This window comes from Ahaetulla prasina, chromosome 15 (genome assembly GCF_028640845.1).
Source record: "Ahaetulla prasina isolate Xishuangbanna chromosome 15, ASM2864084v1, whole genome shotgun sequence".
Taxonomy (NCBI): Eukaryota; Metazoa; Chordata; class Lepidosauria; order Squamata; family Colubridae; genus Ahaetulla; species Ahaetulla prasina.
The window spans coordinates 11186051-11203175 of record NC_080553.1 but is presented as its reverse complement, the minus strand read 5'-3'; the positions used below and the strand labels follow the sequence as shown (position 1 = coordinate 11203175).

The window sequence follows — 17125 nt, the reverse complement described above, 5'->3', positions numbered from 1 at the left end:
TTAAAGCATTTTTTTTACTACCGGTTCGGGTGAATAGGTAGTAAAAAATGCTTTAAAAAGTAAAAATAAGTTTCCGACAATCGTGTGGCACAGCTGTGATCGTCGGAGCCTTTTTTTTTCTTTTTTTTGCATTTATATCCTGCCCTTCTCCAAAGACTCAGGGTGGCTTACACTGTGTTAAGCAATAGTCTTCATCCATTTGTATATTATATATAAAGTCAACTTTTATTGCCCCCAACAATCTGGGTCTTCATTTTTAAGTAAAGTACAAGTAAAAGTAAAGTACTTTTAAGTAAAGTACTTTTTTTTTTACATTTTTTTACAACCGATTCGCCCGAACCGGCAGTTTTTATCAGTACTAGTTCGCCTGAACTGGAGTGAACCGGTAGCAATTCACCTCTGAGCTGATCCTTTCCACCATTATACTGTTGTGAGATTTGGTTAATCTTCTTTCTTTGTTAAAAAAAAAAAATGAAATTATTTTGCCTGTGTTGTTTCTTCTGTACTGGGGGATTCTTATTGTACCTTGGCTTTCATTAGCAGCACATCATAACAGAGATAAAAGAGAATACATGCAAACTGTTAACTGGATGTTAAAATGATTTTTTTTAATCACTCTGCTGGTGTCAGCAAAATTTTTGGCTCAAAAACCAGTGGGCGAGCGCACTTCAAAGACCGCAGAAGTAGGTTGACCCAAATAACAGAGACAGAATCAGCCGATAGAAATCTATGTATTATTGAGGTATTCCTAAGAGGTTTTGAGACAGACTTTTGCAATGTTAGATGTCATGTTAAATATTGTGTCTTTTCTCAGCTTGAGAAACGGTACAGGTGACCCTTGACTTACGACAGTTTGTTTAGTGACCGTTCAAATTACGACGGTACTGGAAAAAAGGAATTTATGGCCGCTTTCACACAACCTTTGCAGCATCCCCTTGGTTATCTGTTCGAAATTCAGATAACGGCCACGGATTCATATTTATGACGGTTGCAGTGTCCCCGGGGGTCAGACGACGCCCTTTTGCGGCCTTCTAATAAGCAAAGTCAACGGGGAAGCTGGGTTCACTTAACAACCGTGTTACTAATTTCACAACAGCAGGGATTCGCTTAACGACGGTGGGTAAATAAAAGTAATAAAATGGGCCAAAACCGACTTAAGAACTGCCTCGGTTAGCAACAGAAAGTTGGGGCTCAATTGTGGTCGTAAGTCAAGGCCTACTTGTACTAGGTAGGTATCAACATCCTAGCAGAAGGGGTCTGCAAACTTGGCTCTTTTAAGACTTGTGGACTTCAACTCTCAGAGTTCCTCAGAGAGCAAAGCTGGCTGAGGAACTCTGGGAGTTGAAGTCCACAAGTCTTAAAAGAGCCAAGTTTGCAGACCCCTGTCCTAGCATCTCCAATGGGATAGAGAACCATGGCAGGTACGTACAGTAGTGGCCAAAATTGTGGAAACCTTTTGAGGAAAGTGTATTTTTGAGGTTTGATAGCTAATGACACCACTTTTTTTTTTCCTTTGGAGTTTCAGGATAATCCTATTCCACTGCTGGAATGGCCTGGGAAGAGCCCAGACCTTCACCCAATTGAAAAATCTATGGAGCCGACTAACAAAACTTGTTAGTCAGAAGCGAGCCAGCAATAAAACCCAGTTAATAGAAGCTATCATTCAATCTTGGTTTCACATGATAACAGCTGCAGAACTAAAAGACTCGGTTCACTCCATGGGAAGATGTTGTAAGGCCGTAATTCATGCTAAAGATTACCCAACTAAGGATTAACTGACATGGTGATCATTTTTGTATATCTAGTTTTTTCTCTGGTGACCATTTTTGTATATCTTGTTTTTTCTGCGTGTCTCGCTTTTCTTCTTTATACTGTAACTGCTATTCCAATAGCAAATCCTTCATAAAAGTTATTGCATTACATTCTTGATTAAATTATCATTCCATTGACATACAATTTTATGATACTACGCCCAAAAAAAATGGAGTTATTAGCTAGTTTTAGAAAATACACTTTTCCCAAACGGTTTCCACAATTTTGGCCACTACTGTAAGTGAGACAGCTGGGAGATACAATTTTTTTTAATTTTTTTTTTACATTTATATCCCGCCCTTCTCCGAAGACTCAGGGCGGCTTACATTGTATAAGGCAATAGTGTTATAATACAATGATGTTTGTAGGAAGTTTACCCCTAGATTAAATAATAATCCACTCCAAAAAAATATGATCTTGCAAAGTTTAGCTCAGGGGCAGCCAACTAAAACTGCTCAACTGGGATTGAGAACTGAAACATTGGAGACCTCTCAACGATTAAAAACGAAACCAACTCTAAAGAATGAGGAATAGAGTTGAATGCATGACTGTAAAGGATTACATCCCTCAAAAAAACGGGAAGCATCAAGGAAGGGGATGTTTGGAAACCACCAGTGGGTTGTCTTTATTTACATGCACCCTGCAAAACAAGAACAACTTCTTCTCATTTCCACCATCGGTTGCAGAAATGAGGAAATGGGATGGGGTTTCCAGCAGTTCACAGAGGAGCTGACCGAAGCCGGAGTTAAATTTCTCAAGAGTTGGAAGGGACCTTGGAGGTCTTCTAATCCAAACCCCCTGCTCAGGCAGGAAACCCTGTACCATGTCAGGCAAATGCTTGTGCAATCCCTTCTCAAAAGCCTCCAATGTTGGAGCATCCACAACTTCTGGAGGCAAGCTGTTCCACTGCTTGTTTTAACTGTCAGGAAGTTTCTCATTTCTAGGTTGCTTCTTTCCTTGACTAGTTTCCATCTGTTGCTTCTTGTCCTGCCTTCAGGTGCTTTGGAGAATAGCTTGACTGCCTCTTCTTTGGGGCAGCCCCTCAGATATCGGAACACTGCTATCATGTCTCCCCTAGTCCTTCTTTTCATTAAACGAGACATCCCCAATTCCTGCAACCGTTCTTTGTATGTTTTAGCCCCCAATCTCCTAATCATCTTGGTTGCTCGTCTGCACTCCTGCTAGAATATCAATATATATTTTATATTGTGGCAACCAAAACTGGATGTAATATTCCAAGTATGGTCTTAAAGGTAAAGGTAATATGTGCTAGTCGTTGCTGACTCTAGGGGGCAGTGTTCATCTCCATTTCAAAGCCGAAGAGCCAGAGCAGTCCGAAGACGTCTCCGTGGTCATGTGGCCGGCATGACTCAACGCCAAAGGTGCATGGAACACTGTTACCTTCCCACCAAAGGTGGTCCCTATTTTTTTCTACTTGCATTTTTTACGTGCTTTTGAACTGCTAGGTTGGCAGAGCTGAAACAAGTAATGGGAGCTCACCCTGTTACGCGGCAGCACTAGGGATTCGAACCGCTGAACTGCCGACCTTTTGATCGATGAGCTCAACGTCTTAGCCACTGAGCCACTGCGTCCCGATAGAAGTATGGTCTTACAAAAGACATTATAAAGTGGCATTTAACACTTCACATGATCTTGATTCTATCCCTCTATGAATGCAGCCTAGGACTGTGTTGGCTTTTTTCTTGATCTGAGCGACCATGATACATACCAACGAGGCGCTACCAAATATTTGCTTGGCTTTGAGATAGTTTCTGCTGTTGCTTCTTCTCCTTTCAGCAGAAAAGAAGCAGATAACAGGGGGTCTAAAAAATGTGGAACTGCAAATAGGTGTTGCTTGCATAGGTACATTTGGGGGATGGGGTGTTTTTGGTGAGTTTGACTGTTTTCTTGCAGATGTTTCATGACCCCAAACTAGGTGTTGCTTCTTCTCCTTTCAGCAGAAAAGAAGCAGATAACAGGGGGTCTAAAAAATGTGGAACTGCAAATAGGTGTTGCTTGCATAGGTACATTTGGGGGATGGGGTGTTTTTGGTGAGCTTGACTGTTTTCTTGCAGATGTTTCATGACCCCAAACTAGGTAATATCATCAGTCTATTGTATTCTACCACTGACAGTGTTACCTAGCTTGGGTCATGAAACATCTGCAAGAAAACAACCAAGCTCAGAGAGCACCAAGGTCCCCACAATCCTCCTCCCCCCTCCCCCAACCCCATTCCTTTCTAGCATAGCTGGTGTTACCTAGTTTAGGTCATGAAAAGTTTGCAAGAAAACAAGCGTTGGAAGAAATATCCATCTGGGTTCAGTTCCAAGTGGGGAGAAAGACACTGGAAATAGTATGGTGGACAGGACCACACGGTTTGAGATTCTGGGCAATTGAGCATATGGGAGGGAGGAGGGAGGGAGGGAAGGAGAGAGAGGGAGATTTGTACCCTCTCTTGGGCTTTGAACTTGCTTCCTGTTCCCGTGGCAAGGGGATGTATTCTGATTGGTGGTCAGACTTCATGGGGCCATGCAGGGGTAACTTTGTAGGTTGTCTTGAGTCCCAGGCTTGGTTGAATCTTGCTGGGTGATGATGTAATGTAGGGGGCTTGTGTTCTGAAAGAGTGTTGGGCAATTCCTATTATGGCTTAATGGCTAGTCCTGCTTTGGATTTTGAGTGGGGACTAATCCTATCATGTCCTGAGGGTGAAAGTCTTTTGTTCTGTAGATAAGCTGGCCCAGCCTTTTGTCTTGTAGATAGGTTGGCACCAAAATATCTGCCGGTTGCCAGGGCGGGGGTGGGGAGCAGGGAGCTAAGGCTCTGAGTTTATGTCTTTAGAAACATGTTTCTCCTTTAAAGAAAATAGAATATTCTGCCTTTTTAATATTTCCTAGAATATTTCATTCTTCTAGGAGAGGGGTGGGTGCTAACTTTCCACACAAGCAAACTGAGAGAGGACCAAGGACCCCTCAGGTCAACCATTACCTAAAAATATTCTATTTTATTAATAGGTGCATGTGCTTCAAACTAACACAGGCTCCAGAGGAAAACAAATTTAAGACCTGTAGCTGGGTTCATGCTAGGAAAAGACAAAAAAAATAAATAAATCCCAAAGTGAGAATGTTTTGAGGTTGGGACATTCTCCTCACAATTGCTTCAAGTTGATGCAGGTTCTCTCAGTTAAACTGGAAGGCCTTCAAAGAATCGGAATACCCCCAAGCTCAAAAGCAAACTGTTTTAAACATCAAAATATTTCAGATTCCAAACATTTTTTTTTTTTACACAGCCCTAGATCGCATTTCATGTTGAGCTCTTATGATGTGGTTTGCAATCCTCTGTTGACCTAACGTTTTGGGCAAACTCAGCTAACTCTGGTTTAGTCAAAATGACCATGTTAAAAACTTATGGTTGGCAATGATGGGTGGGAAGGAAGGAAGGAAGGAAGGAAGGAAGGAAGGAAGGAAGGAAGGAAGGAAGGAAGGAAGGAAGGAAGGAAGGAAGGAAAAGAGAGAAAGGAGAAAAAACAAGAGGGCTGGAGAGAGGGAGGGAAGAAGGGAGAGTAATAATAATGAGACAATTTTTCAGGAAGATCTGAAAAACATCCATCCTAAATGGAAGGATGTGGAGACTGTAGCTGCAGTTTGAGATTTGTTGTGTACATTAGTAGTCCAATGTGCTTAGTGCAGGATGGAATAAGAATAAGAAGAGGAAGAAGAGGAGGAAGAGAAGGAGAAGGAGGAGAAGGAGAAAGTGAAGGTGAAGGAGAAGGAAAATTTTTAAATGACCCAGGACAATGAATAAAATATATCTCTTCCTGACATCCACTTCTCTTTCTTCTGAACAAGAGGCTGCAAAAGAGAAAAATGTCTTTCTTAGCAGAATCATTTCTTTGCCGGAGGTTCTAAAAGAGAGCTCCTGGGCTGCAGGTGGGCGCACAGGAGCTCCGTGTGCTGTTGCCAAGCGTGCACAAAAGAGAACCCATCGCTCCCAACCGCCCGAAAAAGCTTGAGAAACTCCTTAAAACACGCACACACCCAGGGTAGCAATCCCCAGCCTCAGAGGCTTTTGAAGAAGCTTGGGTGTTCTTGCTTGAACTGGCCAAGTGATTCATTCCTCCAAAGCAGCTGAGCCTTTATTTCGTGTGACCAGAGGCTCCCAGGGGGCTGCCTGTTGCATAAATCCTGCCAGCAGTGCCATGAATGCGATCGCCTCCTGCTTTCAGAGCAGGAGATCAAAGATCTGGAAATCGCTGGGTTAGGGGCGTTGGGGGGTGGGGAGAAACAGGACAGAAAGGAGAGCTGGAGGCTGCAACTCTCTAACTGCAGTATTTGCACAACGCTGAAAAAGTGAAGAGATTCCTATTGAAGAGAAGGTGATTAGGAAAATGTTAAGAACGCGCAGAAATGAACAGGTTAACATCCGCAATCAAAGAGAAGGAATGAACTGAATATTCTATGATATGGGGAGTATTTTATCAATGGTTAGAGAGTAAAAAAGGGCAACTGGAAATAAAAGATTAAAGAAGAAAAGAAAATACGTTAAGATAGAGGTAGGAATAAGATGATAATTGTTAGTTTTAGGATGAGGAGGATAATTATGTGTAATGTTATATTCACTAGAAGATATATTAAGAGGAGAAATGAATAGGCTTACAATGTTTAACTGTTTAATATATTATAATTTTAAGATTATAATTATAATTATAATTTTAAGACGAAACCAGGCAGTGACTGAGCCCCTCTTAGCTATCACAGACGAATGCCAGGGACTGCCCGGAAGTGATCCCTTCCGCTAATCGCGGGACCGGCAGGGGCCTCGGCTGATCCTCAAGCCGGCAAGGAAGATCACGGGCGGGCAGGTAACCCCCCGGATCGCTCTCCAGTGATCACCGAGCCTCGCTCGGAGAAGAAATTTAAGGACTTTCCATCCTGTGGTACAAAGAAATCCAGGAATGGGCAAGCCTCTTTTTCTCAGTACTCGCTGGAAGACCGAGTCAAACTGGGGAGCACCCAGGCAAGGGAGGTGTGACCCAGAAAAATTGACTCGGTCTCCAAGCAGAAAATTACCCATTCCTGGATCATCTTCCCCACCACAATGGAGAATTATACTGTAATATACTGTTATGGGACACGGTGGCTTAGTGGGTAAGACAGTGAGCTTGTCGGCAGTTCAGCGGTTCGAATCCCTAGTGCCATGTAATGGGTGAGCTCCCGTGACTTGTCCCAGCTTCTGCCAACCTAGCAGTTTGAAAGCACGTAAAAAAAAATGCAAGTAGAAAAATAGGGACCACCTTTGATGGGAAGGGAACAGCGTTCCATGTGCCTTTGACGTTGAGTCATGCTGGCCACATGACCACGGAGACGTCTTTGGACGGCACTGGCTCTTCGGTTTTGAAACCGAGATGAGCACCACCCCCTAGAGTCGGGAACGACTAGCATGTATGTGCGAGGGGAACCTTTACCTTTACCTTATACTGATGCTGTCAATGTTGACGGTGGGCACATAAGAGATATTTGAACCCAGACGACACACTGTTTAAGGAAAGATGGCATGTTTGTATTTTGAAAAAATAAATAAATAAATTATTTTTTTAAAAAAGGAGTTGGAGGCAAAGGCAAGAATTTTCTTCTTTGCCCCAAAGTCTTTGTAGCTCTGAGGCTTTGATTTTATTTGGTTCTCGAGATACCGTAAAGGGACTTTGAGGCTCAACTGTAAGAAAAGTTACGTAACGAAGAGAGAGGGGTTGGGAGCAGCAAGTAAAACGAGGGCTGGAGATTGAAACTGTCAGAAGGAGCTCTCGACGGTTGTGTTAAGACACCGAGTGGATTAAATTCTTCGGCAGCAGAGGAGCAGAAAAGAGGCTGTGTTAAAAACTGACCCGAAGATCTCGCTCAGCTGAGAAAATGCAGCAAATTGGATCTCCATCAGATGCTAAAGGGGGTTCAGTGAGGAACAACTTCATCCATCTGCAAGATAAGGGACTGAGGCTACAAAATCATCGTTTCTGGAATATCAAAACTTCCCCACAACAACAGCAATTGTCTCCTTTAGTTTGCACAGATTTAAAAAAAAAACTGTAAAAAAGTTGGTGAGATCGTAGAAAGAGTGCAGGGAAGAGCATCAAAGATGATTAGGCTTTTAGCCAAAGGCTAACGATGAACGGTTGCAGGAACCGGGTATGGCTAGTCTAGTAAAAAGAAGGACCAGGGGAGACAGGATAGCAGTCTTCCAATATTTGAGGGGCTGCCAGAGAGAGGAAGGGGGTCAAGCTATTCTCCAAAGCACCCAAAGGCCAGACAAGGAATAATGGACGGAAACTGAACAAGGAGAGATTCAACCTGGAAATAAGGCGAAACTTCTTAACCGTGAGAACAATTAATTACTGGAACAGAAATTGCCTTCAGAAGTTTTGGGTGCATCACAGGAGGCTTTCAAGAAGAGACTGCACAGCCGCTTGTCAGAAATGGTACATGGTCTCCTGCTTGAGCAGGAGGTTGGATTAGATGACCTACAAGGTCCCTTCCAATTTCTGTATAGCACAGGGGTCGGCAACACGCGGCTCCAGAGCCACAAGCGGCTCCTTGGGCCCTCTGCCGCAGCTCCCTGTCCCATCACTGGTTCATCCCGCCCCTCTTATTTCTTTTTGGGACTCCGGCCCGAAGCGGCAGGAAGCGAAGGCTGCCTTACGTGTAAATGTGGCGTGAAGGCAGGTACAGGGCACCTTCGCTCCTGTACTTTCCTCCCCCACACCTCCTCTCGTAACGCCCTGGCCGGCTGCGCCTGAGCTGGGAGCGTGCGCACGCAGGGAGAGACCCTCCGTAAGTGAGCTGCTGCCCGTCCCGCATCCCGAGCTTTGGCCCTTGCTTGAGGAGGGCATGCACAAGCTCTCGGCTCAGCCACAGCTGTCCCTGGCGTCCAGAGAGGAGGAGGAGGAGGGGGAAGAGGGTCTCTGGAGAGTGCAGGAGCGAAGCTGCCCTGTACCTGCCTTTGCGCCACATTTGCACGTAAGGCAGCCTTTGCTTTCTGCCACTTCAGGCTAGAGACTCCCTGTGCGTGCAAACGTTCCCGGCTTAGTTACAGCCGGCCAGCGAGTTACAAGAGGAGGATGGGGAGGAAGATGGTCACCCAAAGAGGGGGGAGAAAAAGAGAGAGAGAGACACACACACACATTCAGAGAGAGAGAGAGAGACAGAGAGAGACAGAGTGATACATAGAGTGGGGAGGGAGAGATACAGAAGGAGAGAAACACAGCGGGGGGAGAGAGGGGGAGAGAGGGAGAGAGACATAGAGAAGAGTTTTGTGGCTGGGTAGGCAGGGCTACGTGGCCATGTGACTGGGTGGGAGTGAGTGACATCGAGTTGGCCACGCCCACCCAGGTTTTGTGGCTCTCAGTGTGGTTTTTTTTCCTGTAGGAAACAGGTCCAAGTGGCTCTTTGAGTGTTTAATGTTGCCTGGTATAGCAGGTAACTCAGTTGGGGATTGGTGAAGAAATATGTGATTCCTGGATATAAAGGATGTGCCAGAAATTTTGGACAAGAGAGGAAAAAATACAATTCTTAGCATCTCTACCGCTGAAGGTGAAATTGACCATTTGTTCTGCAAGATAAGGTAAAGGAAAATGTTCCACTCGCGCATACATGCTAATCGTTCCCGACACTAGGGGGTGGTACTCATCTCCGTTTCAAAGCCAAAGAGCCAGCGCTGTCCGAAGACGTCTCCGTGGTCATGTGACAGGCATGACTCAATGCCAAAGGCGCAGAGACCGCTGTTACCTTCCCACCAAAGGTGGTCCCTATTTTTTCTACTTGCATTTTTTACCTGCTTTCGAACTGCTAGGTTGGCAGAAGCTGGGACAAGTAACGGGAGCTCCCCCCGTTACACAGCAGCACTAGGGATTCGAACCGCCGATCTGCCGACCTTTTGATCGACAAGCTCAACGTCCTAGCCCCTGAACCATCGCATCCCTCTGTTCTGCAAGATACATGAATTAAAATTTTGTTCTGCATGCCCTTCCCAACTGCTCTAAAAAAAAATCCTTCAGTGTCCCCCCCTTTTTGGGGGGGGGGGGCTTCTTATATATTCCATGCAATAGGATTCACTTCCTGCTAGGGCCGCACACATGCCATTCCGCTTTTGTTGAAAATCAAGAGAGGAAAAGAAACCACCTTTCGTTGAAATCAAGAGGGAAATCAGGCCCCCAAAACTGATTTCACTAGCTGCACTTGAGCCCAAATTGGCAAACACAAGCCAATGATTAAAAAGAAGGGTTTGTTTTTTTAAAAAAAAGAGATGCCTCTTATTGTAATCTTATTGGGCCACGCTGCTTGTATGAAACCTCGTTCTGCAGGCTTCTTCGCTCTGCCAATGTCACTCAACATTCTGGTTTTTCAGCTTCAGTCAAAGGTAATTTATTAAAAATAATAATAATAACAATAACCCAGCTGCACTTATATGAAGTGGAGCTTTGATTCATCTCTGTGGATTTTATGATGGATTTGAGAGAAGAGGCGGGCAAGAGTTTGCTGCTGAAGACCACACTTAAAATTTGCCGGGAACCCACCCATCTTAGTGGGTGGCGTTCAGGGACCTACTGGAAATGGGACTGAGTTTTTCTGAGTTTTGTGGAGTTTCTTGGCTTGCAAAGCACCGTTAATCTCATTTTGGCGCTTATGTAAACTTTTCACATTTCCTGCCTCTGAAGGGCAGAAAACACAACCGGTGGTCAGCCATTTGGAGCAGAAGAGATCCGGCTGATATTATTCGGCCTTGGGGAAGCAGGGGACTTTCCTTGTTAAAAAAAAACACAAACAAACAAGAATAAGACTATAAGAGTTAAACTTGATTAAAATTGTGGGGAAACGGGGAGGAAGAGCTGCCTGAAATGGATAATAAACTTGTCCACAGTGTTTCTCATCAAGAAAATGTCTATGGATTAGAGGGGTGTGTGAAATTTGAACCCACAACAGGTAAGAGTGGACATGCGGGCTCATTCTGTCCTCACTTCCTTATTCAAGCTGTGGTACATATACAATAGGGGCCAAAATTGTGGAAACTTTTTGGGGAAAGTGTATTTTCTAAAACTACCTAATAACACCACATTTTTGGAGTAGTACCATAAAATGATATATCAATTGAAAGGTAATTTAATCAAGAATGTAATGCAGTAACTTTTATGAAGGATTTGCTATTAAAATAGCAGTTACAGTATAAAAGAGAAAAGTGAAGCACATAGAAAAAAATGAGATATACAAAAATGATCACCAGAGGGAAAAAAACTAGATACACAAAAATTATCATGTCAGTTAATCCTTAGATTAACTGCGTGCGGCCCTCCTGAGCTCCGTTTTCACTGGCAGAGGCATCTTGAGCCAGTCCTTCGCTGTTTCCAGGACAACCACGTGGGACAAATCTAAGAGCCATGCGAGCCGCATCTAAGCACCATATGGGCCAGATCGAAGCACCTGATGGACCACAACAGCATCCCATGGGCCAGATCTAAGCATCCTGCAGGCCTGATCTAAACACCTGCGAGCCAGATCTAAGCACCACATGGGCCTGAGCTAAACACCCTGCGGGCCAGATCTAAGCACCACATGGGCCAGATCTAAGCACCCCATGGGCCAGATCTAAGCACCCCATGGGCCGGGTCGAAGCACCCATGGACTGGGTCGAAGCACCCCATGGGCCAGATCTAAGCACCACATGGGCCAGATCTAAGCACCACACGTGCCAGATCTAAGCACCACATGGGCCAGATTTAAGCACCCGCGGGCCAGATCTAGCCCCTGGGCCTTGCGTTTGACACCCCTGGTATAAAGTCTCCTGCCTTGTGCAGGGGTTAGGCTAGAACCGGGGTCTCCAACCTTGGCGACTTTAAGCCTGGAGGACTTCAACTCTCAGAATTCCCCAGCCAGCAAAGCTGCCTGGAGAATTCTGGGAGTTGAAGTTCTCCAGTCTTAAAAGTTGCCAAGGTTGAAGACCCCTGGGCTAGAAGACCTCCAAGGCCCCTCCCAGCCCTAGGATTCTATGCTTTACGTTCTGTGTTCTTTGGGGGGTTGGGGGGAACTTACTTGGGCAGCCAACTTCATCGCTTTCATCCTCACAGGTGGGCCACCCATCGCACTGCCACTTGGAGGGGATGCACTGGACGGAACCGCTGCGGCAAGTGAATTGGCCGGGGATGCAACGCAGCTCTGCAAAAGACGAGGGAGAAGGTTGCTCACGCATCCGAACCCAAGAATACCAGCCACAACAAAATACCACTTGGCTTGGAACAAGCGCGCCCAAATTTAAACCTCTTCTCGCGGTTGGGATGAGAGGTGAGAGAGAAACACGTCAAATCTTTGCATTACTGGAGACAAGTTTTGATTAGGTTTCTTCCTCTCCCATTCCCCACCCCCACCCCGGGGCAGCGGCAAATGAGAGGTGGCTCTTCTGAACCCCGTTAAGCAAGGATCAAGGAAAGTTGTAACGGGAAAATTAGTTAAGAAAATATTTACTTGATTATACATGTAATAATAGCAGAAAGAATTGCTTTTGCACAAAACTGGAAAACAAAGAAAATACCCATGGAAGGAGAAGTTATAAAAAAAAAAAAATTAGATTGCAAAGAAATGAATAGATTAACTTTGATGATCAAAAAAAGAGATGAATCAGAATATTTTAAGATATGGGATCAATTTTACCATTGGTTAGAAAAAAGATATGAATAAATAAATCAATAAGTATGTAAGAAAATGGTATAACCAGAATATTGAATTAGTGGAAAAAACTGTAACAGATTAAATTGAAAAGCCAGGAAGAAAACACCAAGATGTCACACGGAAGAAATGACTGATGTACTAAATGTTTGTTTGTTTATAAATAAAAAACTTTATTTTCCCCACCCCCCAAAAAAAGAAAGTTGTAATTGACTTTTGGCTCCAAAAATTGAACGGTGCTAAAGGAAGCAAACACATGGAGTGTTAATTTAGTGCAGATGAGAACCGTGCACCAAATAGCAGTAGCACTTAGAACTATATACCGCTTTACGGTTCTGTTGTGTCTTGTCCGCTCTCACCGCAGCCGGGGTCTGCTTATCTGCTCCCGAACACGGAGGAATGTATGCCTCCCGGTCCCAGCCCTGGCTCCATGCCCAGACAAGCTGCAGAGGAGGGGGCACCTCCTGGTCCCAGCCCTGGCTCCATGCCCAAGCAGGCTGCAGAGGAGGGAGCATCCCCCGGCCCCAGCCCTGGCTCCATGCCCAGGCAAACGGAGCAGCTAGACCTCTCCCCCTCCTCCACAGCATGTGAGCCTGAGGAAAGTTTACTTCCAACAGCTGATTGGAGTGACCCTCGCATCAGAAGATTGGATAGGCGGAGGCAACAGAAGGAAGGGAGGGGCAGGCCTTAATGAGTGCTGAGTCATGGAGCCACACCCCATGGCCTATATAAAGGATCTGCTTTCTGGCAGTCTCTGAGTCAGGCAAAGTCGAACTTATCTTGCTGAAGTCACTTACTGGTCTCCTGCCTGCTCTGAGGACTTTGCTAGGACTTTGGGCAGAGCTGCAGAGGCAAGCCTGATTCGGATTTCCCTGACCCGGCCGTCAGCGGAGGAGTGGGACACGACAGGTTCTTTACAGCCCTCTCTAAGCGGTTTAGAGTCAGCCTATTGCCCCCAACAATCTGGGTCCTCATTTTACCCACTTCAGAAGGACGAAAGGCCGAGTCAACCTTGAGCCTGGTGAGATTTGATCTGCCAAATTGCAGGGCAGCAGAAGCAGCCTTCACTACAACACTCTAACCAGTGCGCCACCGCGGCTCTGCAGGAAACATACTCGATAGCTATATTAACCTTGCCAGGATTGACGCCTTCACAATATGTCTCCTTCGTTTCATTAGACATCATATCAGGGAACATTTGCCTCAAGAATTCATCAGAAGCTTAGGCCACTGGCTTTCCCCGCTTCCAAAGGGAAAGCAAAAAGTTCACAAAAATGCGAAGCCGTGCCACTCAATAGCTGTTTAAGCTTGAGACAAAATTCTCTCTCTTTATGCGCACCGTTTCAGTTCAGAAAACCAAATGAACGTATTTGGATACAGGTGACTCTTACTTTATACGCAGCTTCCCTGTCCCAAACTATAACTGCAGAATGAATTTTACTTCCTGGTTGATAAAATGGGCAGTGAGAACCCGGCTCAAAACATGAATATCAGGGGTGGGTTTCACTTACATTTGCTACCAGTTTGCTCATGTGCGCACGTCTGCGCGTGCGCAGAAGCTTCTGCGCAGATCATATTTGATGACGTCCAGGCAGGTGGGCGGAGCCTCCTGCCCCAGTTCGCCCAAACTGGGGCAAACCGGTAGTGACCCACCACTAATTTATGTTCTGCAAGAAGCGTCTTAGCATCATACAAAGTGTTTTAAGAAGTAGGATGCTAAAGTGTTTTTTATCAGGGCAACCTGGTCTACCCAACTATGGGAAGGAGCATACCGCTTCCTCTTTCGCCTTTCAGCTCGAATCCAAGAGCCTTCGCAGGCAGTCGCTTTTGTGACAAACTATTTTTGTGTTGAATTTATATTTTACTGATAAAAGAAACTAAAGGGAGACTAGACACTGAGCTTCAGAAGCAATCAGAAGGTCGGCAGTTCAGCGGTTTAAATCCCTAGTGCCGCGTAACAGGGTGATTCCTTGTCCCAAGTTCTGCCAACCTAGCAGTTCGAAAGCGTGTAAAAAATGCAAGTAGAAAAATAGGGACCACCTTTGGTGGGAAGGTAACAGCGTTCCGTGCGCCTTTGGCATTTACCACGTTTTCCAGAAAATAAGACCCTGTCTTATATTGTTTTTGAACCATGAAATAAGCGCTTGGCCTTATTGTCATGCACCCAAACACCCATTTGGGCTTATTATCAGGGGATGTCTTATTTTGGGGAAAACAGGGTAGTCATGCTGACCACGACCACGGAGACGTCTTCGGACAGCACTGGCTCTTCAGCTTCGAAACGGAGATGAGCACTGCTCCCTAGAGTTGGGAACGACTAGCACATATGCGCGAGGGGAACCTTTACCTTTACCTTTACCTTTAGTATAGATCTATTTCAAGCTATTTAGCTCTTGTCAGCTAGCCATACCCTTCTGGGATTCGAATTCCAGATTCGAATGTGGTTCGAATTTGACGCAAGCTAAATAGCTTGAAATAGATCTATACTAGTCTCCCTTTAATTTCTTTGTCGGTGAAATATAAATTTAACACAAGCAGAAAGCTAGCTCAGGTCAACTGGAAGGAATTAAAAAATAGGTCTACCCTGTTTTAACACGGTTACTCAAAAGGAACACTCAGGTTGCATAGTGACAGCTAAGAACTCAGACTATGGGAGAGTGAGTTCCTGGGTTACACCACAATCAAAACAGCACCGACAGGTGTGTTCGTGCGCTCCTCGCTTTCCAAAAATCATTACACGGCACCGCACAAAATCTAGCAGAGTGCAAGGTCCAAATAATCACATCGCCCAGAGTGGGAACCAAGGAAGATCCGGTTTCTCTTTTAAATAATGTCACATGGGACAAATGGCAGGAAGGGTATAAGTGTTATGACACAGCTAGCATGACACCTTTCAGGGTTTTAGGTCATTCAAGCCACAGCGTCTTCTTTGGGGGCAATTACAAGCATTTTTTAAATTCTTACTATCTTCACATTTTTTTTAAAAAATGGTGTGAGTTGGTCAAGAGAGTAACTGGTCTTCCTGCCTTCTCAAGTGCTTTGTGGTTGAGGAAAGACGCATGACACCTCAATTACTACATTATCCTGGCTTTCTAACATACCCAGCTAAGCCATTACATGGATTGCTTTGCATTGGGTAACGTGTCAACACTATGAGGTGTTCCAAATTCCTTCTTTGGTGCTCACTAGGTTTCCTGTCCTTTGTGACTTCAGGAAAAAGACATTTAATTATTTAAAACAATAAAGGGGAAGTTGGCATTCTGCTAAGTAAAATGGCTAGCATCGTTATTTATTTCCAACAAGGCCTTTGGGCCTCATAGAGATCTTATCAGGGGTGTAGACAACTTCCTGGAGGGAAATGTCCCCATTGCTGAATGGATGCTCTCTAAGAGATGCCCAGGCAGTCCTTTTAGAATAGAATAGAATAGAATAGAATAGAATAGAATAGAATAGAATAGAATAGAATAGAATAGAATAGAATAGAATAGAATAGAATAGAATAGAATAGAATTTTTATTGGCCAAGTGTGATTGGACACACAAGGAATTTGTCTTGGTGCATATGCTCTCAGTGTACATAAAAGAAAAGATACGTTCATCAAGGTACAACATTTACAACACAATTGATGGTCAATATATCAATATAAATCATAAGGATTGCCAGCAACAAAGTTACAGTCGAACAGTCTGTATGAATAGATGGGTCACCAAAGCAGCACCCCCAAACGTTCTTTGGGGGGCTGTGGCAGAGAGGAGGAGGTCAAGCTATTTTCCAAAGCGCCCAAAGGCCAGACAAGAAATAATGGATGGAAACTGAACAAGGAGAGATTCAACCTGAAAATAAGGAGGAATTTCTGACAGTGAGAACAATCAACCAATGAGACAGAAGTTGCCTCTGGAAGTTGTGGGAGTTTCATCACTGGAGGCTTTCAAGAAGAGACTGGACGGCCATCTGTCAGAAATGGTGTACGGCAGTGATGGCTAGCCTTTTCCGGATCAAATGCCCAAAGCACGCACATGTGCCCAAACCTCTAAAATGCAATGTGCATGCGCCCCACACGCACACACGCCCTTTGCGCAATCCCCCTGCATGCGGCCCAACCCCGCACATGCACGCACAGCCCCCAGATGCGCCCCAACCCCCATGTGCCCCCACGCACACACCCTTCCCCCTGCATATGCGTGCGTGCCCCCCTGCTTGCGCCCCACGCGTGCACAGCGGAAACCCAAAGAATAGCTGGCCAGTGGGAGGCGCATGTGCATACGCGGCAGAGCTGAGCTGGGGCGACAGCTTGCATGCCCAGAGAGAGGGCACTTTGTACCACCTCTGGAATGCATGCCATAGTTTCGCCATCATGGGTGTAGGGTCTCCTGCTTTGGTAGGGGGTTGGACTAGATGACCTACAAGGTCCCTTCCAACTCTTATTATTCTGTTATTCTTAATCCACATATGTCTCCACACCTACCCACCCCAATGGCCTATCCTGAGCCAACAACCACAAATACTTTTCATAAGTTTATCAAGGCATAACTTGTTTCCCTTCTATCATCCAGACCAGGGGTCTCCAACCTTGGCAACTTTAAGACTTGTGGACTTCAACTCCCAGCAAAGTT

General features: G+C 45.1%; 1 protein-coding gene across 2 annotated transcripts in view; it reads right to left on the bottom strand.

Moving 5' to 3' along the window:
* The window catches only part of DGCR2 (DiGeorge syndrome critical region gene 2), a 67205-nt gene that overhangs the window by 17485 nt on the left and 32595 nt on the right, over positions 1-17125 (bottom strand). Inside the window, exon 2 of one of the 2 annotated variants that reach the window (XM_058158328.1) lies at positions 11883-12005. The exons of the other annotated variant lie outside the window; for it this stretch is intronic. Coding sequence (XP_058014311.1) covers positions 11883-12005 — 123 coding nt within the window. The remainder of the gene's footprint in view (positions 1-11882; positions 12006-17125) is intronic. 2 annotated transcript variants of the gene reach the window in all.